General features: G+C 40.9%; 1 protein-coding gene across 4 annotated transcripts in view; it reads right to left on the reverse strand.

Annotated features, from left to right (window-relative positions):
• Positions 1 to 1,173: 1,173 nt before the first annotated feature.
• Positions 1,174 to 27,846, reverse strand: part of PRORP (protein only RNase P catalytic subunit) — a 130,360-nt gene continuing 103,687 nt past the window's right edge. For all 4 annotated transcript variants that reach the window (XM_044932864.1, XM_006043851.3, XM_044932862.1 and 1 more), the window contains 3 exons: positions 7,431 to 7,579; positions 4,062 to 4,257; positions 1,174 to 1,485 (listed from right to left, as the gene is read on the reverse strand). In XM_044932864.1, the coding sequence (XP_044788799.1) occupies positions 1,354 to 1,485; positions 4,062 to 4,257; positions 7,431 to 7,579 (477 nt within the window). In that variant the 3' untranslated portion in view covers positions 1,174 to 1,353. The remainder of the gene's footprint in view (positions 1,486 to 4,061; positions 4,258 to 7,430; positions 7,580 to 27,846) is intronic.

Genomic DNA, 27,846 nt, shown 5'->3' on the forward strand with positions numbered 1-27,846 from the left:
GAAATACATTGCCAAAAAAGGGGAAAAAAATACACTGCTGAGCAAGCAAGTAAAACAGAAATGCAATTATGAAAATTTACTCATTTTGGTAAAGTAAGCCAAACTTGATGACATGAAACAAATCTATATGATTTAGAAAACCCTCATCCCAAGTGATGGAATTAATCAAAGTGAAAGTCACTCAGTTGTGTCCATCTCTTTGCGACTCCATGGACTATACAGTCCATGTAATTCTCCAGGCCAGAATACTGGAGTGGGTAGCCTTTCCCTTCTCCAGGGTATCTTCCCAATCCAGGAATCAAACCCAGGTCTCCCACATTGCAGGTGAATTCTTTACCAGCTGAGCCACAGGGCAAGCCCAAGAATACTGGAGTGAGTAGCCTATCCCTTCTCCAGTGGATCCTCCCAACCCGGGAATTGAACTGGGGTCTCCTGCATTGCAGGTGGATTCTTTACTAACTGAACTATCAGGGAAGCCCAATGGAATTCACAAAATGCTGAATTAATCCTGAAAAGGCATTATAGGATGAAGAAAAATGATTATAGTCTAAAAAGAAGGAAGTGCCCCCTTTTCTCCAACCCAAATCATTGGATACTAAGTAAAAGTTGCTAATACGCCTTTGACATCTGAGCCAGTTCATCAGAGGATCATAAGTGATTCAGTGTGGGTAGGAGATAACATGTAGAGGATGAGATGATACCAGAAATGGAGAAGGGGTTTACAAATAACCTGGAGCCCAACAGCAGATGGACTGGTTCTGCTATTGATGGACCTGGAAGGGCAGCAAAAAGGATACCAGAAGACCCTGTTGCCCATGTAAGTGGAATGGCTGGCCCAATAAGAGAAAGGTAGGCATCACTCTGTCTTCCCTGGTGGCTCACCAGTAAATAATGTGCCTGCAATTCAGGAGTTGGAGGAGACTCAGGTCTGATCTCTCGGTTGGGAAGATCCCCTGGAGGACAGCATGGCAACCCACTCCAGTATTCTTGCCTGGAGAATCCCATGGACAGAGGAGCCTGGTGGGCTACAGTCCACAGGGTCACAAAGAGTCGGACATTACTGAAGTGACTTAGCACACACCAATGCAGGCATCACTTCGTATTGAGTTCCCCAACTTCAGATAAGCCTCAAATCCTAACAAATGTTAGGGGGGAAAATGCAACCAGTTGTGAAAAGATATTATATCTCATTTAATTAAAAAGTCAACTTATTGATATATAAACCAACTGGACCAAACAGGAAAAACTGAATCAAACAGAACAGAAGCAATGCTCTAAACAAGCATCAACTTAAGAGCTCTGATGCCAACCAGGAGGACACCCAGACACAAGCTTAGCATGGGGTAAGAGTCTTTACATCTTTCGGTGAAGGCAAAGCCATTTGGTTGGCACTTCGTAGGAATATCTTTCCACCAGGTCGTCATCATAAGGTATGTGCCACGAGTCTCCAGTTGTTTGCACCACGGTGTCATAGCTGAGAATATGCTGTTGAATTAAAAAGGGAACCACACATTAAGAACAACACTAAAGGAATATCTGGCCATTTCCCTTTCTTTTCTGATGATTTCTTAGTTTGCTTCAGAGATGTATTCTTTGTCTTACTTTAACAATGGATTTTCAAAGAGCAGCCAGCTCTGTGAAGATGAATCCTGGTGGTAGGAACGGTGGGGGTTGGAGGGTAAAACAGGAGTTAGGGTTAACAGATACACATTACTACATATAAAAGAGAAGACTTCCTTGGTGGTGCAGTAGATAAAGAATCTGCTTGCCAGTACAGGGAACATGGGTTTGATCCCTCATCTGGGAAGATTCCACATGCCAAGGAACAACTAAGCCCATGCACAACAACTGCAAAGCTGTGCTCTAGAGCCCTTGAGCCCCAGCTACTGAAGCCTGCATGCTCTAGGACCCAAGAGCCAAACTAATGAGCCCCTGTGCCCCAACTACTGAAGCCTGTGCATCTAGAGTCTGTGCTCCACAACAAGAGTAGCCCCCACTCTCCACAATTAAGAAAAAACCTGTGTGCAGCAATGAAGACCCAGTGTAGCCAAAAATAAGGAAAAAAGAAGAAGGAAAAAAAAGGACTTCCTCACTTAAAAAAAAAATAGGTAAACAACAAGAACCTACTGTATAGCACAGAGAAAGATAAACAGTATAATAACCTATAATGGAAAAGAATCTGAAAAAGAATATATATATATACATACACATATACAAACATCCACACACACACATATATATATCTACCATTGTATTACTGCTGCATACTTGAAGTTGACACATTGCAAATTAACTATACTTCAATTAAAAAAAAAAGAACCCTATTGTTAGAGGAGTTCCTTTTTGGGGAGGTTTCATTTTTAAGGTAAAGATCTCTATAAGAAAAAAAAAAATGTATATTCCTTTTTTGTCTTTAATGATTTTGAATGCAACAGAGAAAATTTTCAAATATACAAAAATAAAGAAACAGCACAATGAATTCATATATACCCATTACCCGGCCTCAAAAATCATCAAAATTCATGGCTAATCTTACTTAATCCATTCATCCAAAACCCCTCAGATTATTTTGAAATAAATCTCAGATTATCATTTTTTCTATAATTCAGTATGTATCTCTGAAAGATAAGAACTTATTTTGTAAATATAAAAGGAATATTATTATTATTATACTTAAGAATTAACAACATCATCAAATTTCTACTGTTTACATTTTTCCAATTATTATATGTGTGCAATTATATTTTATAGTTTGTCTGAATAGGAATTGAAATAAGGTTGTTACATTGTGACTGACTAAACTCTCTCTCAAGTCTCTTACAATCTAGAGCTTCTCTTTTCAACTCTATTTTTCTTGCAGTTTTTTGTTGTTGAGGAAACCAGGTCCCATACTGTTTCCCACAGTTGATTTTGCTGATTGCATTTCTGTGGTATCATTTGATACCATATCTCCTACAAATGCTGTTTTTGTCTGTCTGTTGAGCCCTGGACTGTATTAACCATTGGCTAGTATATTGGCACCCACTCCAGTACTCTTTCTTGCCTGGAAAATCCCATGGACGGAGGGGCCTGGTGGGCTGCAGTCCATGGGGTCGCTAGGAGTCGGACATGACTGAGCGACTTCCCTTTATTTTTTCACTTTCATGCACTGGAGAAGGAAATGGCAACCCACTCCAGTGTTCTTGCCTGGAGAATCCCAGGGACGGGGGAGCCTGGTGGACTGCCGTCTATGGGGTCACACAGAGTCGGACACGACTGAAGCCACTTAGCAGCAGCAGCAGCAGCAGTGTATTTTTCTGTAGTAAATTGCCTTTAGATTTTCTCTTTGCTTTTAAACAAGAGACATCCTTGTACTTACAGGTATTTCAACTAGAATCAAAAAAGAACTCAATTGAGACTGTGCCACAAAAGTGGATTAAACAGGAAAAAGAGTTATTCGGCAGAACAGAAGTATGATGAGACATAAGACAGAATTTTGAGCTATGGCAAATAAATAGGAAAATAAAAAACACATATAGGGATTTGTAACTGATAACATAAGTGAAGTCACAACTGATGACACTTCAGGGGTTTTCAATACGTCAGTTAACGTGGGGTTGGCCTAGGAAAACATTGCTCTGGCAGACTCTGTGTTTTTAGGATCTGGCTAATTCCGAATACCAAACTGCTGCTGCTGCTGCTAAGTCGCATCAATCGTGTCCAACTCTGTGCAACCCCATAGACGGCAGCCCAACAGGCTCCGCCGTCCTTGGGATTCTCCAGGCAAGAACACTGGAGTTGCCATTTCCTCCTCCAATGCATGAAAGTGAAAAGTGAAAGTGAAGTCTCTCAGTCGTGTCCAACTCTTAGCGACCCCATGGACTGCAGCCTACCAGGCTCCTCCGCCCATGGGATTTTCAAGGCAAGAGTACTGGAGTGGGGTGCCATTGCCTTCTCCGAAATACCAAACTAAAGCTAGGAAAAACAAAACATCGAGAACTAGTTGCACCGTTCTTGGACTCTGTCACATTCTTACTATATAGTTGGCTCTGCTGATGTTATAGAGAGGATGGATAACATACCTGAAAGGTTATTTTTGCTCCTGGATGCTTACTAACAATTGCCAGCTGATGTCCCTGCTGCCACTTAAAGAACAGGCGCTGGGTCTTGGCATCAGGCAGACAGGCCTTGTGGTCTCGCATCAGGTCTTTTGTGATAAACTTGCAATGGTTTCCCGAGTGCAGTGTGGCATACAGAAGGAACGGATCATCCTCAGAGCTGAGCCGGACATAAGAATGGACACAATCAAACACACGTCCAAAGAGGCAGAGAACAGCATTCTTCACCATGCTGTTTACTTATTTCTCTACTTTCCCCAGAAGTATTCTTTGCTCTTAACTGATATGATCAATCAAGGATACTTATGAACTACCTGCAAGTCTTCACCTGGTAGACAACATGATCGAGAAAACAGATGGACAGCTACAGGGAAAGGAATGCTAATGCTTAGGATTCTTAGCAGTTCAACTGGACTCTACCACTAGAACGGAGAATTCTAGCAGTAATTCTCTTTTCATACTTAAAAGCTGGTTCTCTATGTCCCCATGGAGTTTTCCTCATCTGCCTCATCCACTACAGAGCACATCTTTCCCCTACCCCTTTCTTCACCTGAATTCAAGAAACATTCATAATACTAACAGGGCAAGAGCACACTTTGTTGCAAAAGTAAGGGGCTAACCTCAAAGCTGAAACTGGTATCTCCAAATAGCTTCTGGATAGCCATCCTGATCAGCACCCAAAGGTACCTCCAGTCTGAGAAGAGCCAGGAGCTCAAAGTCTCCAATGAGTCCTCAACATCAGTAGTGAGTGCTTGAATACATGTGTTGTAAAAACAGCAGTAGTTATCTTGACTCAGGAGATTCAGATGGCAACATGTGATTAAGCCATATACCTTGATCCAAATGACCCAAAGTGGATCCTTTACAGGATGCTGCTACTGCTGCTAAGTCACTTCAGTCGTGTCCGACTCTGTGCGACCCCAGAGACGGCAGCCCACCAGGCTCCCCCATCCCTGGGATTCTCCAGGCAAGAACACTGGAGTGGGTTGCCATTTCCTTCTCCAATGCATGAAAGTGAAAAGTGAAAGTGAAGTCGCTCAGTCGTGTCTGACTCTTCGAGACCCCATGGACTGCAACCTGCCAGGCTCCCCTGTCCATGGGATTTTCCAGGCAAGAGTACTAGAGTGGGGTGCCATTGCCTTCTCCGCCTTTACAGGATACCTTATACTAAAGTATTTCAATTTCAAGTGAAATGATAAAATAACTGGAATCTGTCTTTAAAATAATCTTCAGGAAAAAGAAAAAAATGTGGGGGTTATATGGAACAACATTAACAAATGAGAGTAGTTACGGGAGCTGAGTGACAGTCATGGGGGCATTCACTATACTATTCTCCCTAGTTTAGGTTTGAACATGCTTCTTTGGCACATTAGTGGCAAACAGAGTTAATGTTAAAAATTTAAATACTCAAATCCAAAGCCATAGAAGGTGGCTGAATCAATCTTTACCACTGGGTTTGGAATTTCAGCATATACAATAAATACAGGCTCCAAACCAAGCACAAGACCAATTTCCAACAGGCTTCTTGGTTATAACACTACCGTTACTCAGTTCTTCTACCTATGAAAAATAATGATGATGGTGACAGCAACAAATACAGATGCCTTCCATGTACTTGGTGCTGTGCCAAGAGCTTCACATGTACTATTTGCAAGTATTTTCCTCACTGAATCCCCATGAGGGTTACCTATGAAGAAAAGAAGACACAGAGAAGGGAAACACTTCCCAGACAGGAAGTGACAGGGCCATGATCTGAACCAGGGTAGACTGATTCTCAAGCCTGCGATCCTCAGGTTTAGCCAATGCTGCCTAACATGACTGAAGGAAGGGCATTACTATTATCTTATAGTCTTGGAAAGATGGAAGTACCCACTCCATGAATAAATAAAAGAACTTAGCTACAGAAAAATGAGATTTGATTTGGGATCTGAAGGAGGGGTTAGTTTCCAGCCTTATGCATTGAGTGCCATTTGACTTTTTTTTTTTTTGGCTGCAGTGTTTGGCCTGTGGGATCCTTAGTTCCTTGACCAGGGATTGAACCTGGGCCACAGCAGTGAGATTGCCGTCCTAACCACTGTACTGCCAGAGAATTCCTCCATTTGACCTTTTAAAGAACAAACGGTTTGGACAATACTGACAAATCTTGAAGTTATCACATTCAACCCAATGAAACTTAAGACTCAGGACTGAGGTTCGCTTGTGATCCATGCTAAGTTGTAAATAAACCTTTGTCAGCATAAACAGTATGAGAACCTAAATGCGTGCTAACAGTTAATACATGGTGTTGTAGATCTGTGCTCATCCTGACTAGCTACTTTCTGCATACTCTATGGACACCGTGTATTTCCTTGCTGATCGTATTTTCCACTTTCCTTTGGTTTCCTGGGAAGCTGTGGCTCCTAACAACATTCCCTTTATATTTAGAATAAAATCCAGAGCCCACGAGGTCTTCTGTAATGCGCTCCCTGCCTTCTCTGCGACCTCAGAACTGACCATCCACACTGGCCTGCCAGCTCCCCTCATTCCTGACTGATAGCCCTCTTTTCCCCCTCCCCATCTGCGGTGGGTCTTAGTTGTGACACGCAGGATCTTTACTTGTGGCATGTGAACTCTTAGTTTTAGCATGCAGGATCTAGTTCCCTGACCAGGGATCAAACTTGGCCTCCCTGAACTGCGAGTGCAGAGTCTTGGCCACTAGACCACCGGGAAGGCCTTTTTTGGTGGTGTTCAGGGCCTTTTGAACACCTGCTGTTCCTTCTGCCTGGTAGTTTCTTCCCACTACCTCTCCTCCTTTATCAAACAACTCACTCGTTCCCTTCAGCTCTGCACCCTCCCCAAGGCCTTTCCTGATGATCTCTCCATTTACCCACCTTGATACCAGACCTAGTCCCCTTCCAGGTCCCCACTCTGCCTCACTGTCTTCACAGCTTTGGTCACTGCCTGTTTATCTGTTTACCTGTCTACTGTTACATTCCAAGATGACAGGGACTTGGTTTTGTTCACTAGTGTTTCTCCGAGAACACAGATGGTGCTCGTATTTGCTAAATATTTGTTAAATGATCTGTTCAGGAATTTATGGCATGCATTCTGTGTACTAATCTCATTTGGGCTTTAACTTATTTCTCCTTTAAACTGATTTTTCATCTATTTAAGTTTATCCTGCTATAAAAACTATATTTTTATAAGCTGCCTCAAATCTTTTTTCCTTTTTTTTTTGGAATGAGGCTGAGTATACATATATACTCACACACACATGCACTTTAAAAATAGAAAACAGGTAACAAGCAGATGACTGGAGCCTAGTGTAATTCACTTAATAACTTCAATACCTACATGTTGTCAGCAAAAAAAAAGCTGGCTTGCTTTTGCATCTTTTCCATCTCAACTCTTCTCCACCGGGAATTTTGAGTTAACATGTGCTTCCGGCCCAGGACCAGCACTTGAAGATTCTGCTTGGCGAGGTGAGAGACCACATTCAAGAGCTGAAAAACACAAAGCCAGTCCCCAAGAAAGTCAGGGAAGAATCTCAAGTAAGGGGAGTGATTCTTCCAGATGGTAAGCTCAATGGGTCAAACAGTCTTTTCTGGTAAGAGGTGAGAAAACATTCCTAAAGTCTTTTCTGGTAAGAGGTAATTGCCCATCTTTGTAAATAAGCCCGAGGAAAATGCTTCCTTGTTACAAATGATTATCTAACACCTGCCCACTGGCCAGGCTACATGGGATACCTGGGGAGGTTTCTAAGCATAGACAAGATGAGCTATTTCTAAACTGTGTTCCGTAGGGCCCACTGGGAAAGAGGTAAGAAGGATGGGGTTTGGTTCCTATACACTCCCAACCCGGTTTCAACCCAAACAGCTCAGTTTTTGTCTACTTATATATTGGTATTCTGCACAGATTTTTATTTCAATAAAGGATGGGTCAGATGGTAAAGAATCTGCCTACAATGCAGGAGACCTGGGTTCAATCCCTGGGTCAGGAAGATCCCCTGGAGAAGGGAATGGCAACAGAGGAGCCTAGCAGGCTACAGTCCATGGGGTTGCAAAGAGTCAGACACGACTGAGAGACTAATGCTTCTTTTATTAAAAGTTTGTAAATGGCTGGGATACTTCTTTTTTTTTTTACTTAAAGTTTTTTAACTTTTAACTTTGTATTGGGATATAGCTGATTAACAATGTTGTGATAGTTTCAGGAGAACAATGAAGGGATTCAGCCATATGTATATATGAAAATACTGAATTTTCAGTCAACTTTTCCACATCATGATTCTGCTAAGACTGCTACTTTTCACTGAAATCCCTCTTTCCTTCAAAAGGTCTGTTAGTTGTCATCCTCCAGCTTATTTTCCACTCAGTGAATGTACCCCATATTCTTTCCACTTCCCACATGTCTTGTGTGCACATGGATTCCTCTTAAAAGTTTGAAGTGGGATTTTTAGTAAACCCTGCAGTTTGGTGAGCTTGCTTACATTCAGTCTTTCATAAGTAAAAGTCTATGGACTACTTTCATGTACAACCTATTAAACTAAGCTATAAATGAATATTACTAAGTACAATATGTAAAAGCTAATAAAATATTTTAACTTAAGTTATACAACAGTGTATCGGAAATATAAAAGTTCTATAATTTATAAAAACTCCAGGGCCTATGAAAATCACAAGTTGAAAGTCATTGAAGAAATCCTTAATTTTCTTGGGTCTTGGTTAAAAAGGCATTTATTTTAGCCTAGCTTTCCTTAACTCATAAATTTCTTCCCATGTAGACTTTCAGGATATTAGTTAAAATTCTTTACTCAATAATTTTTCATTCATTTGGTCAGTTGTCAAATACTGCTTGAGTACCTGTTAGTCTAACACACATGGATTCTCTCTGTTAGTCTAATAATGAATTAGTGAGAGCTAAACTTTTAAGTACTATTTAATGCTTTGGATTTATATGTATTTTTAGCCCATTCTACCCATTCTACTCCATTACTAATCTTATTATTTTAGGAAACAGTAGTTAGTTATATGATCTCTAATTCTTAGTTCTAGAATGAATGGACAGAATGGACACAAGTTGGCCACTGAATGACAGCAGAGAAGTGTACCAATACCACTGTGAGGACTCTGACCCAAAGCTTTACAACCAGAAAAAGTTATGAGTAATGGCTTCTCTGTTCACTCAATAGTTATTTCCCAGAACTCTCCATGTATAAGGCACATGGTAGGTATCATAGCTTTCAAAGTTTTGAAAGATATGGCCCCTGACTTCAGTGAGGGAGTGCCTAGTAATTTTCTTATCCAACTCTCAAGCCTGGAAAGATGTATATGCTGGTTCCACATATACTGGATGGTTAATAGACATTTTCTGATTAGCTGAAGAAAACGCATACCTCTATTTTGAAATAGAAAATGCCTACCTCTATTACTGAAAACTTGAAAAAGATAGGCAAGAAGAAAAGTGAAAGAGGAAATCACTCATAACCTCACTACCCAAAGATCTAACTCTATTTGCCAGTCTATTTATCCTAAGCATTTTTATATAATCTTATAAGGTACTACTTTAAAAGCTGGGTTGGTAATCAAACATCTTCACTATGGAAGTTTAGTTCAGGGATTCAAACACCTCAAAACATTGAGAGTGAATCTCTTTCTAAATGCACTTAATAAATTTCCTTTCTTAAAGCTATGCTGAGATTACAGATTATTTTCAATGAGCCCAGATACAAAATGGCAACTGAATTCATTAAAAGGAATGACAACTGCTTTCTAAAAATTCCTGTATGAATTCCCACAAAGTTACTCTCAATACCAAAAAAACCCCAAACAAAACCAATTTTTGATACTGATTCCATACATATGAGAAGACATGGCTTAAAGAAAAACACAACTGGGTCTTCACATCTGTGTGTGTGTGTGTTTAGTCACTCATATCTATACCTCGGTTTAAATAAATAGCCTTGAGTTTACTAATATTAAGTTAAAGACAGGGGCCCAAAGAAGAGCAGAAAGGGCTTAGGTTAGCTTGAACAACTCTGGGGCACCATCGTGTGGCTGAAAGGTCTCTGCTAGTGGCAGCTCTCTGGTAATGATGCAAACAAGGGAGAATAAAGACACAGGAAAGAGAGATGAGTGTACAGGATGGAATAGAGGCATTTGCCTGAAACTCTGTAACAATCTAGCTATGAGCCTACTTCCTGTGAGGTAAATTCCAAGACTGGATCCAATGGGCTGGCCCAGAGTCATAGATAGAATAGTAAAGAAAAAGAAAACGGACCTTAATTCTATGTTAGATCAAAAATAAAACTGGGAGAAATTTCCACTTCTGGGAAGATGGAGTGGATGTACTTTTCCCTATTTCTTCCACTATGTACAACTAAAACCCTCAGATGTTTTATATATAAAACAAATGCAAGACTTTGTAGAGATAAAAAGGCAGACTGGCTAGGGACCTTGGGATTTCCTTTTCGCCTCGTGTATCCTATACTTTGAGATCAAGAAGCCAGCAACCTGGAAATGCCATGGATGCAGACAAAAAAAGACCAACAAAGGCCGGTTCTCTCTAGCCAAAGGACTAGAAAAGATGAAGTCTAGCAAAACAGAAAACCTGTTAAAGTGATAACACCAGCAGACTGATGTTACATGTGTGTGCGTATGTGTGTGTGTACATATGTGATGCTTTCAGCAACCATTAAAAATGCTATACAAAGATATATATTCAAAAACACTATGATTTTTTTAAAAAAAGCCAACTATAGACACATAAAAATGGAATTCTAAGAAAAACTCAAGCAACCCACAGGAAGGCAGGAAAAATAAAATGGAAATAGGAAATAACGGTGATAGAAAACAAAAAATAAAATGGCAGACATAACGCCTAACATATTAATAACATAAAATATAAAGGATTTTAATACATCAATGAAAAGACAGGGCACACCTATCAGAATTTTATTCATTTTTAAGGCTGAATAATATTCCATCGTATCTATATACAACATTTTATCTATTCACGTCCATGGATATTTGGGTTGTTTCTAAAACTTTCCTTCCTGAACTTATCCTATAATGAGGAATATTGATCATAGCTATCTTGCTTGGGAAACTAGCATAGGACTTCTATCATGTCTGTAGACGTCAGATCCTAAAGGCTTTAGAGTTTTGAAGATCTACAGTCCATAAAACCCAGGAAGTGCCAGAGACTGCAGAGGGGAGGTAAAAAGTTAAACGACTAGGGAAAGGAAGTTATACTTGCTATTTAGGTTTACTCAGAATAGCTCTTGCTCTCATGACCCTCTCCCACCTCTCAGACAGCTTTTCTACTTCCTGAGCATCCCTACCCACTTATTTCCAACACATGTAGCTCGGCCAATTGTATTTTTACCCTAAGCTCAGGAACTACTTTTCAGGTTTACATCAAAAGTAAGTCATGTATGAGTAATGTCACTTATGAATTAAAAAAAAAAACTTTATCTATTCCTACTGGAGACAAACCAAATTAGAACAGAATCCAAGCCAGAAATTGTACCAAATATTAAGCTGCAAATATTAATTCTGCAATGTTTACTCTTCTGGTTTTTGGAGAATTATCCTTCAGACGTCATAAAGAGCAATGTGGGAGGGAGCATGGTGAGAATGGATCTCAGCTTAACCTTGAGGTGCCAAGTACCCGGAGTTCTGGAAGCAATTTGGAATCTGAGATATTCTCCAGAATCAGCTGTACTATGTATTTTGCTCTGCTGTGTGGTTCAGACTCCAGACCCCTTGGGCAGGTCCAGAACTGCCCTTACCATCTCTGGATTCTCCAGGTTGAGAACTTCCCAGAGTGGATCTCAGCTTCTCCTGTCAGAACTGCCCTGAGCTCAAGGAAACTCTTCCACAGCTCTCTCATTTAAACCTAATCCCTTTTCAGAGTCTCAAGGGGAGAACTGCCTCTTCTACGGTATCGACCATTCTGTACACATGGATATTTGTCACATACTCCTTGATCCTTCCTATGAAGGCCTAGTTTGGTCTTGGATGAACCTTGAAGATAAGTCAGACACAAAAGGACAAATATTATATGATTTCATTTATATGAGTTACCTAGAGGAGTCAAATTCAGAGACAGAAAACAGAAGGGTGTTTGCCAGGGGCCAGAAGAGAAGTGAATAAGGAGATACTGTTTAATGGTACAAAGTTTCAGTTCAGGTGATGTTCTGGTGATGGGGATGGTTGCCCAACAATGTAAACTGCTTAATGCCACTGAATGGTACACTTGAAAATGGTTAAAATGATATATTGTATGTTATGTACATTTTACTACAATAGAAGTTTTATTACCAAAAATTTTAAATATAAACAAAAGTAAGCAGAATAGCATAATGTGCCCATCACCCAGCTTCAATAATTATCAGCTCATGGCCAATCCAATTTCATCTATATTTCTACCAACTTCTGCTTTGGATTATCCTGAAACAAATCCTAGACATCACATCATCTGTGAATATGTCAATGTATTTCTAAGTATAAGGACTCTTAAAAAAATAAGCATAACACCATTATCATATCTAAAAATATTAACAATTCCTTAATATCAAATATACAATCAGCATTTATATTTGTCTAGGTTATATTGCTTTTTAGTTTTAAAAAAATCAAGATTTAAAAGAACTCCATACACTGTGATAGCCTGACTACCATTAAAGAAATGTGGCTGCTATTCTGATGGAAGTTCCCACATTTAGACTTTGCCAACAGCATCCTGTGGTATCATGTAACATATTCTCTAGTCTTCCTTGTTTCCTATAAATTGGCAGCTGGATCTAGAGACTTGATCAGATTCAAGTATGTATGAGTGTGCATGTGTATATTTAAAATTGTGGCCCTGATAAAGTGAAAAGGGTAGTTTATTCATTAAAAATGAATGACAACCTTCTCTGTCAGTCATTAGGCAGAGGGTACTGGGGATGTGAATACCAATATGAAGACACATTATTCCCAGCTCCGGGAGTTTGCTGTCAAATGACTGTAATGTGATGTAAAAAGTGCTAAGACAGAGGTTAAAGGACGGGCACCTAAATGAGACTGGGGGTGGGGATGGTGGTCAGGGAAGTCACCACTAAGGAAGCGATGACTGAGCTGAGTTTTCAGATGAATTATTCAGGCAAAGAACGGGAGTTTCCAAGGACAAGAAGCAGCATGTAGTTTTTTTTTTTTTTAAAGCAGCAGCATATTGGTTGAACGGTGAGGGCTCTTTATTAATGCACTGAATTCAGGGAACTGCAAGCTGTCAAATGTGGAAGGATGACACAGGGAGTCCCAAAAGAAGGCTGGAATTGACTACAGGGGTCAGATCACGAAGGTCCTTGTAAACCGTGATAAGGAATCTTTTACCAGCTGAAAGCAGTGGAGAACAACAAAGCATTTAAATAGGCGCATGACATGACTACCAGTTTAAAGAGATCAATCCTGTGGATTGCAAGGAGGCTGGAATAGGGAGATCAAGTAAGGGAGCTTCTGCAGTATTTCAGGTAACAGATGATGAGAACTGAGATGCTGGTGGTAAAGATGGAGAGGAGAGAGCCTTCTGGAGTAAAGCAGAACTGAGCAGACTTACTCACTGACTGAATGTGGGAAACAAGGAGAGAAATAAACCAGAGAAGAGCTGGACAACTGGATAGATGATGGTAGCAAGCCAGGGTCTGTGAGAGGAGGAGCTTATGATATGTACCAGGGGGTAAATAAGCCAGTGGGCAGTCAGTCAGGAGACCCTATCCAAGAGAGGGCTTTGGGACGAAATAAAGATTTGAAGTCATCAGGAAACACACATTGGCAGGAGCCATCAGCAAGTGGAAGAGGTCTCCAGTTCAGTTCAGTCGCTCAGTTGTGTCCGACTCTTTGCAACCCCATGAACCTCAGCACACCAGGCCTCCCTGTCCATCACCAACTCCTGGAGTTTACCCAAACTCATGTCCATTGAGTCAGTGATGCCCTCCAACCATCTCATCTTCTGTCGTCCCCTTCTCCTCCTGCCCTCAATCTTTCCCAGCATCAGGGTCTTTTCAAATGAGTCAGCTCTTCGCATCAGGTGGCCAAAGTATTGGAGTTTCAGCTTCAACATCAGTCCTTCCAATCAACACCCAGGACTGACCTCCTTTAGGATGGAGTGGTTGGATCTCCTTGCAGTCCAAGGGACTCTCAAGAGTCTTCTCCAACACCACAGTACAAAAGCATCAATTCTTGAGCAGTCAGCTTTCTTTATAGTCCAACTTTCACATCCATATATGACTACTGAAAAAACCATAGCCTTGACTAGATGGACCTCTACCAACAAAGTAACGTCTCTGCTTTTTAATATGCTGTCTATGTTGGTCATAACTTTCCTTCCAAGGAGTAAGCGTCTTTTAATTTCATGGCTGCAATCACCATCTGCAGTGATTTTGGAGCCCCCCAAAATAAAGTCAACCACTGTTTCCCCATCTATTTGCCATGAAGTGACGGGACCAGATGCCATGATCTTAGTTTTCTGAATGTTGAGCTTTAAGCCAACTTTTTCACTCTCCTCTTTCACTTTCATCAAGAGGTTCTTTAATTCTTCTTCATTTTCTGCCATAAGGGTGGTGTCATCTGCATATCTGAGATTATTGATATTTCTCCCAGCAATCCTGATTCCAGCTTGTGCTTCATCCAGCCCAGCGTTTCTCATGATGTACTCTGCATATAAGTTAAATAAGCAGGGTGACAATATACAACCTTGACGTACTCCTTTAACAAACCCAAAAGGAGCAGAGGATGAAAACTGAGGAATCCTATTCTTTAAAAGATACAGAGCTATAAGAAAAGCCATTAATGGAAGCTGAGGAATGGCCTGAGTGATAGAAAGAAAACCAGGAGAGAGTGATGTCTCAGAAAGACTATAAGGAGCACTTCAAGAAGGAAGGGAAGACTAAGTAACAGCACTATAGAAACACCAAAATGTGGCCTGCACCCCAGAGGAGACATCCTGATGATGCCATGGTGGCAGGAGGGAGATGTCACTTGCCTTCCTTAACTCTCTTCAGCTAGTTAGAGCCCAGCACTCTTGGACACTGTACCCAGCGTCATTCCCTGACAGGTTCTAATGCTGTTATTAGATGTGTGAAATGAATGTCAGTTGCTCTTCAAGAACCAAGGGAAGTTTGAAGATAGTTTTCTTTAACGTATCTGATGTAGAAGGGGAGCTTGATAAAACAGAAAAAATTATTCTCCCTGGGAATTGTCAGATGCTGTTATAGGTGCAAACTGCAACCAGGTAAGGGTGTTTGAGAAGCAAGGCCTCATGTATTTGATGAGTCTAAGCTTTTGGAGGCTTCACTTTTCTCAGATAAAACCATGTAAGTGTTCACACCAAGGAGGCTGTGAAGTGATTTCATCTTTGACCTGCCCTTCTTTACACACACACACACACACACACACACACCCCTGCAGTTCAGCACCTGAGCTGAGAAAGGAGATCAAATTAATTTTAAACAGAATGCTGACATTAAAGAAACTATTTTTATTTATAGGTGGAAAAACTTAAAATTCCATTAAAGAAAAGAAGAGAAATTCTTAAAACAACCACAAACAGCCTGCATACTGTTCCAACATGAAAAAAGATCGATTTCTCATAAGAGTTACACACTGGTTGTCTGGAACACTAAAGCCAGGAAACACGTCCACTTTTTATGCCATTGTTTTACTAAAGACAACCTCATGGTAATGTGGTAGTTGATCTAGGATGGAAGGTGGGGGGCTTCCTATTTGAGTCTGGGTGGATTTCAGGATATGATGAGATTAAGTCAGAGACAGACAAGAGAAAGCGAGAAAGGAAACGAAAGACCCTGGATCCTTTAAAACCACTTCAGGTCACAATGACTGATGAACTCTATGGAAGGCAGTGTTCTCAGATTCAAAAGACCACAAACACACTGTTTATAACTGATGCACTGTGCTCTCCACCAAGTTTACAGCAGAAGAAACACAGGAAGTTATAACTTACACTACAACCCTGGAGTTTTCTACTTGTTTCTATGTTCCTACAGTCTGCAGGCAAGCTAATATTCAGTTTCAATCCCTTCTTTGTCTTTGCTTCTACCACTTTTCTCCTAAACTACGTTTTCAGAAGAGAATTCCTGTTTTAGAAATAGTCCTTGAGTGACTGCTATAGTCAGCGTTTTTCCGTGCAGCTCTGGAAATGCCAACTAGGAGGAGAGTGCAGGCAACCCACCACCGTTGTGGCTCAAGGCTTCTCATCATGTTTTCATCTGCCAGCTACCCACCGGTACTGTTTCAGCCTCAGTTCTACGTTTGAGAATTATTGCTGCTTGCTAGACAGAATGGAAGGGAGTAATATCACTTTCTATTTAAAGAATGTTAATGATACTTCCTTTTAAATTAAAAAAAATAATTTTATGTATTTCTTTATTTGGCTGTGCTGGGCCTTTGTTGTTGCAGGGCTTTTCTCCAGTTGCAGCAAGTGGGGGCTACCCTCCAGTTGTGGTATGCGGACTTCTCATTGTGGTGCCTTTTCGTGTTGTGAAGCATAGGCTCTAGGTACATGGGTTTCAGTAGGTGCAGCTCTGAGGTGCTAGAGCACAGGCTCTGTAGTTGTGGTACATGGGCTTAGTTGTTCCAAGGCATGTGGGATCTTCCGGGATCAGGGATTGAACCTGTGTCTCCTGCACTGGCAGGAAGATTGTTTACCACTGAGCCACCGGGGGAGCCTAGTGATACTTCTTTGCTGGACTTGTTTAAGTGTTGTATACCATGTAAGATCCAGATTAACATTTGTTGAGGATCAGAGTATTGGAAGAAGGTAAGAAAAGGAAGTGTTTTAGAGAAGCAACAGAAGCTGGGGCAAGGAGGGAGACGGAAGCTTTCACTGGGTGGTATTCAAGGAGTGGAACCTCATAAGCCTGATGGCGTAATTTCAGAGAGGAGAGACTGACACTGAGATGGAGTCCTGCTCTCACCTCTGGGACCATGTGCTTTAAGTACAGCTTTAAAACTCTGATTATTGACCTAATATATAAAGCTCTTTGAATCTGTTGGGAGAAATTACATACACAAAATACTACTACTTTATTATGTCATAAATGATCCCATTGGTTTACATGAGACTCACCATGTCTTGTATCCTGCTTTCGTCAGTCATTGGTATTTTAGGGAGATTTCAATGATCTCATGTTGTCTTTAGTCAATGAAACAATTCTACCGAGGAAGAGAAATGCCCTTCCTGCCTTGGGAACATCCTGCCAAGTGTGGGATGTGTTTCCTGCCTGCCATGTCTTCTCTGATGCCATTAGCACCCACACAGTTATCCAGCCTTTTAGAAAATGATTAAATTATTGGTCTGGATGGATTTCCTCACTCAGCCGAGAGTCAGAGCTGTCTAGAAGACAGAAGATTTGGCTCCTGACTCATAGTGTGACTTGTCTGCAAACATTTACACACATTCTTTGGTCTTTCTAGTTTTTCTGTAAAATATCTCTTTCCTTTACCATTGTGAGGCAGGAAAGCATAGTATTTTGAAGACTGAAAACTAGTTTCAAGACAATTAAATTAACTTATTCTGATACATATTAATTTCCACTTTTTTTTTTTTACTGCTCTGCATGGCTTATGGGATCTTAGTTCCTCAATCAGGGATTGAACCCAGGCCCCTGGCATTGGAAGCTCGGAGTCCTAACCATTGAACCACCAGGGAATTAATTTCCACTTTTAAAAGTTTATTAAAAACTTCTCCCAGGGTTCTAGATCCAGTCCATGTACAGGGAATAATTTGCTCATTCTGGGAAAGTATATAACCACTTTCAGGCTCATAAGCCACCATTTAATGACTAAAAGAGAAAGAATATGGTGAGCAGGGCTCTGGAGGATTGAAAACTTATGTTTTCTTTTCATGGCTGCACAGCTTCACACAGCTTTTGTCTTGGCAGAGAGTAACACACAACTGTACACTATGGCTGTGCTTAGTGTACAGCCCGACTTCTTGTGACCCTGTGGACTGTACACTGCCTGGCTCCTCTGTCCATGGGGATTCTCCAGGCAAGGATACTGGAGTGCGTTGTCATGCCCTCCTCCAGGGGATCTTCCTAACGCAGGGATTGAACCCAGGTCTCCCGCATTGCAGGCGAATTCTTTACCATCTGAGCCACCAGGGCTACTGGTTTTGTTTTCTGGAAAAACCTTGTCAATTCAAAATATATAAAAGACCTACGTATATAAAAAGACAACTTGGACATGCCCAGTTAATGCTCCAAGCCATCTATCTATCTGTGCAGTAGAAGGGCTTACATAGTGTGACTCTAACAGACATAAAAAAAGACTTTTCCAATTTATATCTACTATTTAATAGCATAGTAATTAAGTAATAAAATAGTAATAACAACAGTAATGAAGAGCACAAGCTTTAGCATTAGGCTGCCAGGCTTCAAATTCTAGTTCTCCTAGGACAGAGCTGTGTGACCTCTGATACATTTCCTCTTTGAGCCTCTACTTCATTGTTGGTAAAATGGTGATGTGATTCCATGGTGGCTCAGAAGGTAAAGAATCTGCCTGCAATGCGAAAGACCTGAGTTCAATCGCTGGGTCGGGAAGATCCCCTGGAGAAGGGAATGGCTACCCACTCCAGTATTCTTGCCTCAAGAATTCCATTGACAGAGGAGCCTGGTGGGCTGCAGTCCTTGGTGTCGCACAGAATTGGACACAACTGAAGCAACTTAGCACATGCATACAAAATGGACATACAAATTGGGTTATTGTGAGGATTAATTCAGATGCATGTAGATACAAAGCACATGGAAAAGTATTCAATAAATATTAGCTATTACCAGACGGTACAGCCTGGATTAGTAAATTTAGACCTCAGAAGCCTGGCTGTTCCAATACCCCCTGCTCCCCATCAAAATAAATAAATAAATAAAAGGAAAATGGAAGGAAAGAGAATAAAATTTAAGAAGAGAAAGAAAAGAAAGATTCTTTCGGTATTATCACAGACTTGGATGATTTTTGTGTTACTCTCTCAACATGTTAACAGTAGAACATAAACTTTCAGGATCAGATGGCAAAAAGAACACATGCATCTAATCTTAATCCCACTTGAAACTCCTATTAAAATTATCATACAGAGTCTTTCTAAAATGACAAACCCACAGAAACCTGAAGAATAAGAGGGGGGGCAATAGCAATAAAATCTTGAAGCTGGCGACACAGGTGGCAACTACCTTGCAGATCCGACAGTCAAATCCGAAGAGGGGTCAGTTAAGATCCAATCTAGCCTCTCAAGACCCCAGGATTGGAAACAAAGGGGTGAGGCCAAATGGGGGTGTGAGGTTCACTAAGGAGAAGCAGGTAAACACTGCTGAAGAGGCATTAGATTCCTAGACTGGTGTGCCTTCTGCCTCCATCCAGCTTCCTTGATAGCTCAGCGGTAAAGAATACGCTTGCAATGCAGGGGATGTGGGTTCAATTCCTGAGTCAGGAAAATCCCCTGGAGAAGGAAATGGCAACTGACTCCAGTGTTCTTGTCTGGGAAATCCCATAGACAGAGCAGCCTGGTGGGCTACAGCCATGGGGTCAGAAAGAGTAGGACACGACTGAGTGACTGAGCATGCAGGCACGCCCCCACCCATGTTGCCTCTGATAGGTGGGAAGGGAAGTCTGAAGATTCATTACTTGGATGTGGTAAATGAGAGGAAATCTAGACTAAAGCACCAAGCACATGTGACAGTGTGGTCACCACACTGAAAGTAGAGATTGCATGAATGCATGCATATTGAATACAGAATGCAGAGAGACTCAGATTATTTCCCCCTGTACTTGGCTCTCAGAACACTGGCAGGAAGGCCTTTACCTTGCAGTCAAGAGACTGAAAACTCTCCTATGGGGAATCTGACCAGCGAAAGAGGAAAAAAACCCTAAAGAGTCTGATTACTGGGAATTCCCCAAGAAATGACCCACTCAGTTCACCTGGCTAGTAAAGTCAACCGCAACAAGCCCCATCTACATACATACTCAAGAGCTTCCAACGAGCTCTTGAGATCATGTTTAATCGTAAGCAGACAGTAGAGAGTTATCAGAAAGCTGTGAAGAGAACTCCGAAAGGGAAGAGTCTAAAACAAAGAAAACCAACCAAACATAAAAAACTGAAATAGCAAGGACTGTAAAGAGAGAAGGCAAACCCCCTGCAAAAACCTCTTGTAAAAATCCTATGAGGGGCTTCTCTGGTAACTCAGTGGTAAAGAATCTGCCTTCCAATGCAGGAGACATGGGCTCAATCCCTGATCTCGGCAGATCCCACATGCATGGAGCAACTAAGCCTTGTGACACGACGGAGCCTGCGCTCTAGGGCCTGCGAGCCACAAGTGCTGAGCCCACGTGCTGCCACTACTCAAGGCTCATGTTCCTAGAGTCCGTGCTCCGCCACAAGAGTCACTGCAACGAGAAGCCCGTGCACCACAACTAGAGAGTAGCCAACACAGCAAGGAAGACCCAGCACAGCCAAAAATAAATAAATTTTAAAAAATCCTATGAGCTAACAGTGCATTCATGAAACAGACTTTTTTTAAAGGAAGAGAATAAAGAAAAGCCCTTGGGAATTAAAATATACCTGCCATCCTTAATGATAATAATAAAAGTAATACACAGAAGACCCTGAGGAAGTCTGCCATGAAAGGAGCAAAGAGACAAAGAATAAGAAACTCAGGAGGGAGGGGGGTTCAGGATGGGGAACATGTGTATACCTGTGGCGGATTCATGTTGATGAATGGCAAAACCAATACCATATTAAAGGTTAAAGTAATTAACCTCCAATTAAAATAAATAAATTTATATTAAAAAAAAATTCAGAACTAGTCTGGGAGGTCTGACATCTGAGTAACAGAGAGGAAGGTGTCATCAAAGAAACAGCCAAAGAACACTTCCCCAAACAAAAAGATGTCAGTTTCTAGAATAAAACAGTCCACTGCATATCCAACTTCATGGATGGCAAACAGACAATATCAGGCTGTTCTACTGAAAAATTTCAGAATACCAGAGAAAAAAATTCTAAAGCTTTGAGAGAAGGAAAAAAAAGAAAAGCAGATCATACAAAAAAGATAAGGAATCAGAACAAACTTCAAGGGTAATTCTGGAAACACAATAACACTGTCTTCACAATTCTGAAAGAATGTATCTTCAGGGAGCTGTCATCTAATAGTGACAACACAGCCCTTTCCTCACACAGCTGGGGTTAAGTTTGCTATTCAGGTTTCCAAACCTAAACAACGAAAAGCAAGAAAATTGTTTATACTATAGTCAAGGTGGTGTAACCTGGCTGGGTTTGGGGCTGGGTAGGGGAAAGGAGAGGTTTAGATAAAGAAAAGATTAGTCAGGGCACATGGGCTTCTCAGGTGGCCAAGTCGTAAAGAATCCGCCTGCCAATGCAGGAGATGGAAGAGATGTGGGTTCAATCCCCAGGTCAGGAAGATCCCCTGGAGTAGAAAATGGCAACCCACTCCAGTATTCTTGCCTGGAGAATCCCATGGACAGACGAGCCTGGTGGCCCTTGGGGACACAAAGAGTCAGACATGACTGAGCACACGGCACATAAGGAGCTTCTTAACTTGGTGGGTACAGGGGTGTTAAGTTTTATTGTCAGTCTTTACATTATACATTTTCATTTAAAGTCTTCTTTATACATGATATGTTTTACACACACACACGCTTTGTACTATGAACTGTATGAAGTTACCAATATTCTACCATTTTTGAAGTACAAAAAATAAGCCCAGAGGTTTAAACCAAATAGTTCAGGCTCAGCAATGTAACTTGTGCCCTTGAGGCAATTAAGAGTCTAAGTTTCCCCACAGGCAAAGTGGAAAAAAAAAAACCCAGAGGATTTCTTAAAGCATCATGAGCTCTCATAACTATATAACTCTCCTATTGTGTATGTGCGATACAATCATTCCTGTCCTCGAAAATGTTAAAATGTAAGACTTGAATGGGGAAATTCCTTTGTGTTTCCCAGAGAAAAGATCTGGCAAGTACTATATTCGCATAACTATAGTTTAATAATATAATAACAACAATGAGGACTTAGGAACAGCTTTTAGAAATCCCCAAGCCCTCACATTTCCCTCACTTCTGCTTTTCTTAGCAGAAATGGGGACACAGAAACTGGAAATGACAGGAAGCAATAAAGGGGATGTGATGTGAGGGACAGATGTGAGAGGAGGAATTAGATTGAAAAGGAGACAAGGGTATTTGCTATTCTCTAATCAAAGTAGAGACACGGGTGGACCTAGTGGGTTTGGGGAGAAGAGCTGTTTTGAGGCTCTTTATTTCAGGCATATTGATTAAAAATTAACATAAACCAAAAAGTAGAATCTTTGTCTCCCTTAAGCTCTGATTTATCTGGCAATTATGATGCATCAAAAGCACCTTATAAATCTTTGTATATACATTATCACTTCATCCTCATAGGTGCCCTATGAATTTGAATCATTGTTACCACCCTGCTTCAGACACCCTTTTAATATGAGGTAACTGAGGCTCAGTAAGGTTAAGGAAGTAGCGCAAGGTCACAGGACAGTAAACAGCAGAGGTAGCTTTCTACCCTGAAACCCACCTTAGTAATCCGTAACCTCATGGTGATTCAGATGGTAAAGAATCTGCCTGCAATGCAGGAGACCTACGTTTGATTCCAGGGTTGGGAAGATCCCCTGAGAAAGGGATGGCAACCCATTCCAACATTCTTGCCTGGGAAATCCCATGGACAGAGGAGCCTGGCGGGCTACAGTCCAGCAAGTCACAGAGCCAGACACAACTGAGTGACGAATGCTTTCACTTTTCACAACCTTATGCAATAAACTCTCTATCCTAACTCCTTTCTTTTCAAAATGTTCCCTTCTTAATCCTGCTCCTTATTCTTCAGCTATCTGTAACTATGATTTTTCCAGCAGCATCTACTGCCCCATCCTTCCTAAGTGAGTTGTGGGAAATGCCTAGGTACTTTTGTTTGAAAGCCTAACACTGTATTTCTCACACTGGGCTATATAAGAACAGCACTTGGCAATATCCTCCTGAAATGACAATTTACTGCAGGTTTTATTTTGCAGGAGAATCTTGGTTATAACAAACAGAGATGCTGTGTTATCTTTAAATGCAAGATGGGCCCTAACTTTTAGGATAAAACAAGTAAGGCTGCAAGATACTTTGTATTACTTCCACATGACTTGAGTCATGGGAGGTCAAATCTTCCTTTATGTTCATTCAGTACGAAATACCTTCACACAGACATGTGTCAAAAAATAAACCAAAATAAATAAACCCTCCCAAGTATGTGAGGTTGTACATTCCACTTCCAAGGTAACAGTTTCTTCCATTAATAGTGCAGCCATAATCTTCAATATTTTTGAAGATAATAAGATTTTTTGAAATGTTCCTAATTTAAAAACTGATGTAAAAAATATGGTCTCCAAGGCATTTTACCCGCATTTTACCCTATTTTGTAAATACAGACCTAAAGTGGGAGTTTTAAATTTAATCAAAATTATGTCCATACTGTAGGTGAAGATACTAATTTCTAAGAATAATCTAATAGAAAATTCCCAAAACCTTCTGATATGCTAAAGATTCAAAAAGTGAAAGGATCCAGTCTGATTAGTCTGATTCTATAAACTAATTCCAGAATATTTACTTGAACTTAATTTTGGTTTCCCCTCTAGCAGCATAGGAAAAATTATACCCTTTAAAGGGTAGGTGACACCACAGCTGTCCCTCAGATTATCTGCCATCTCAAAACACAATCGGTTGCCTTAGAAATGGCTGTGATTACACACACACACATGCGTGTATGCAGACATGCAATAAAGGTATCCATGTACGAACTGGAATAAACAAGCAAACACAAAAACCAAAAAACCCAAAATCTGTTTTTAAAGGAATGATCTTCCATAATAGAAACAGGTAAACTGAAAAAAAAAAAAACCCACCTGAGTAAATTTTAAAACAAAGGAAAAAATGGTTGAAAAGTGGACCACTATCTAGGAAGTAGGAGCCACAATATTTTTAAAGGATGCTAAAATTAGAATGTATATATACAGAATGCAAGGAAAGACTTTTGAGTAGTCACTTCAGTGGTAGTGAAATGATTTATGAACCATCAATTCCATGCCACTTCATACAACATTCCTGGTTAAACATTTTGTTTCAAAAACTTTTTTTTTTTTTCAAACAGAGGCCAGAGCAGAAGATCCTTGGTTTTCCTTAGTTAGACAAGGCATGACAATTCATGTGAGTAGGAAACTTGCTTCAAAGTGACATGCCACAGAGTTAATGTGATACTGATATGCCTTCATTTACATACTGCTAACAGGCAATATGAAATGCAGAAGAAATAATGTGTCATGCATGAATCAAAGGGAATGTGTATCCTGTTTATAAGACATAGACCAGGCATCTGGAGAAGGCACTGGCGACCCACTCTGGTACTCTTGCCTTGAAAATCCCATGGATGGAGGAGCCTGATAGGCTGCATTCCATGGGGTTGCTGAGAGTCGGACACAGCTAAGCGACTTCACTTTCACTTTTCATTTTCATGCATTGGAGAAGGAAATGGCAACCCACTCCAGTGTTCTTGCCTGGAGAATCCCAGGGACGGGGGAGCCTGATGGGCTGCTGTCTATGGGGTTGCACAGAGTCAGACACGACTGACGCGACTTAGCAGCAGCAGCAGACCAGGCATCTAATTCTTGAGTATACTGCACTTGGGAGTTATCACAAGAAAATAATCTTATGAACTATCTTATTAGCTCAGGCTGCTGTAGCAAAATACCATGGACTAGGTGGCTTAAACAACCTGGACAAGGTTCAGGTGAGGGCTCCCTTCCTGGCTTGTAGATGGCTGCCCTTTGCTGTGTCCTCACATGGCAGAGAGAGAGAGCTCTGTGTCTCTTCCTCTTCTTATAAGGACACTAATCTCACCAGAGGGCTTCCCTGGTGGCTCAGATGGTAAAGAATCCACCTGCAATGAGGGAGACCTGGGTTTGATCCCTGGGTTGGGAAGACCTCCTGGAGGACATGGCAACCCCACTCCAGTATTCTTGCCTGGAGAATCCCTATGGACAAAGGAGCCTGGCAGGCTACAGTCCATGGGGTTGCAAAAAACTGGATACTACTGAGAGACTAAGCACACACAATCTCTCCAGAAGAGCCCCATCCTCATGTCCTTATCTAAACCCAACCATTGGGGGTTAGGCTTTCAACACACAAGATTTGGTGGAGGTGCACAACTCAGTCCATAGCATGAATCATAAATACTTCCCTGTCCTTACCTATTCATTAGCTGATCTAACCAAATCATAACATGCTGCCAAGCTGGCATTCAAATGCTGAGAAGAAGAGGCTTCAATTTGATCATCTGCTTTAAAAAATACTTTTGTTTTCAGCAAAGCAGAACATCTCTGGCAGAAGGATGTGGATTCAGTGTAGTACTAGAGAGCTGTTGCTGCTGCCAAGTCGCTTCAGTCGTGTCCGACTCTGTGCGACCCCATGGACTGCAGCCTAACAGGCTTCTCCGTCCATGGGATTCTCCAGGCAAGAACACTGGAGTGGGCTGCCAGAGAGCTGTTACCACCCTGCAAATACTTTTTGCTTCTAAGCCAGTTTCCTCATACACAAAATGACAAAAATACATAGAGATATGTGAGGGTAAAAATGAGATAATATCTATGAAAGGGCTTATAGAAGACTACACCATTATTGTTAGACCATGAAAGCACAAATGTGGTACATTTATATATAGCTTTGATATGCCCTAAAAGATTAAGATTTTAGGAGACTTAAGTTTTCATGAAAACAAAGTTGACACATATTTTCAGAGATCCTTTCCTTTAATTTCTTGACTTAAGCACATTCATCTTTTTTAGATCCACTGTCATTACTTTGGTTCAAGGTGCCATAAGGTCTCCAGATTGGTCTCCCAACCAGGTTCTTTCTCCCAACACTTTCTTCCTACAACACTGCTTTCTTTGCATCATTTTCCTATTCACTCCAGCTTCTGGGATTTTTAGGCTGTCTAACCTGCAAGTGGGAACAAATCCAGAGAACTACCTGGTGAGGGGAGGGCTAGATATGTGGATTTGGAGATTACAGCTGCATACTACAAGTCAACATAATGTGACAGAGTGGGAAGACCATGGACTTTAAATCAGATTGGCTTTGAATTCTGGATCTAGTACTATAGTTTTGACCTCTGGGAAGTGAGTTAATTGCACCTCAGTTTTCTTTTTTGTAAAACAGAAATATAATCATTTACTTCATAGGGTTGCTTAAGCACAGTATCCAACTTTAATTATGTGTATAATATGTTTTAGTTTCTGACCCTTCATATAAAACAGAAACATAAGATGTGTTTGGTGGGAATGTAAATTGATACAGCCACTATGAAAGACGGTATGGAGATTTCTTTAAAAACTAGGAATAAAACCACCATATGACCCAGCAATCCCACTCCTAGGCATATACCCTGAATAAACCAAAACTGAAAAAGACACATGTACCCCAATGTTCATTACAGCACTATTTACAACAGCTAGAACATGGAAGCAACCTAGATGTCCATCTACAGATGAATGGATAAAGAAGCTGTGGTACATATAGACAATTGAATATTATTCAGCCATAAAACGGAGAAGGCAATGGCACCCCACTCCAGTACTCTTGCCTGGAAAATCCCATGGATGGAGGAGCCTGGTAGGCTGCAGTCCATGGGGTTGCTAAGAGTTGGACACGACTGAGCGACTTCGCTTTCACTTTTCACTTTCATGTATTGGGGAAGGAAATGGCAATCCACTCCAGTGTCCTTGCCTAGAGAATCCCAGGGACGGGGGAGCCTGGTGGCTGCCATCTATGGGGTCACACAGAGTCGGACATGACTGAAGTGACTTAGCATAGCATAGCATAGCATAGCAGCCATAAAAAGGAATGCATTTCAGTCAGTTCTAATGAGGTGCATGAACCTAGAGCCTATTACCCAGAGTAAAAGATAAACATTGTATACTAACACATATATATGGAATCTAGAAAGATGGTACTGATGAAATTATTTGCAGGGCAGCAATGGAGAGACAGACATAGAAAACAGACTTATGGACACAAGGAATTGGGGAGGAGAGGGTGAGATGTATGGAGAAAGTAACTTGGAAACTTACATTACCATATGTAAAATAGATAGCCAACGAGAATTTGCTGTATGACTCAGGAAACTCAAACAGGGGCTCTATATCAATCTAGAGGGGTGAGATGGGGAGGGAGATGGAAGGGAGAGGACATATGTATACCTATGGCTGATTCATGTTGGTGTCTGATAGAAAACAACAAAATTCTGTAAAGCAATTATCATTCAATTAAAAAACAAATTAAAAAAAAAACAAAAATGGTTCTATGCATTATATGCACAGAATTTTCTTTGCTCCGTTTAACGGGTAGATATTATATCTAATTCAATATGATAAAAAGGCTAAATTGGAAGGGGGAACTATTTAACAAAAAACTCATACCAGTGACCAAAATAAATCTTTTAATATATTCAGCTATCTCCATGATCAAAACTTAAAATGTAAATCTATAGTCAAACTATGAATCCATTTCAGTTTCAGAGTCAGATGGGTCATTTTGGCCTAAGGAAAAGAATGGATTTGAAAGACACAAACTGGAGATGAGAAACTATTTAGGAGGGTATGGAGCTAATAACATTCAGAAAACGAAGATCATGGGATCCGGTCCAA

Source organism: Bubalus bubalis, chromosome 20 (assembly GCF_019923935.1).
Source record: "Bubalus bubalis isolate 160015118507 breed Murrah chromosome 20, NDDB_SH_1, whole genome shotgun sequence".
Taxonomy (NCBI): domain Eukaryota; kingdom Metazoa; phylum Chordata; class Mammalia; order Artiodactyla; family Bovidae; genus Bubalus; species Bubalus bubalis.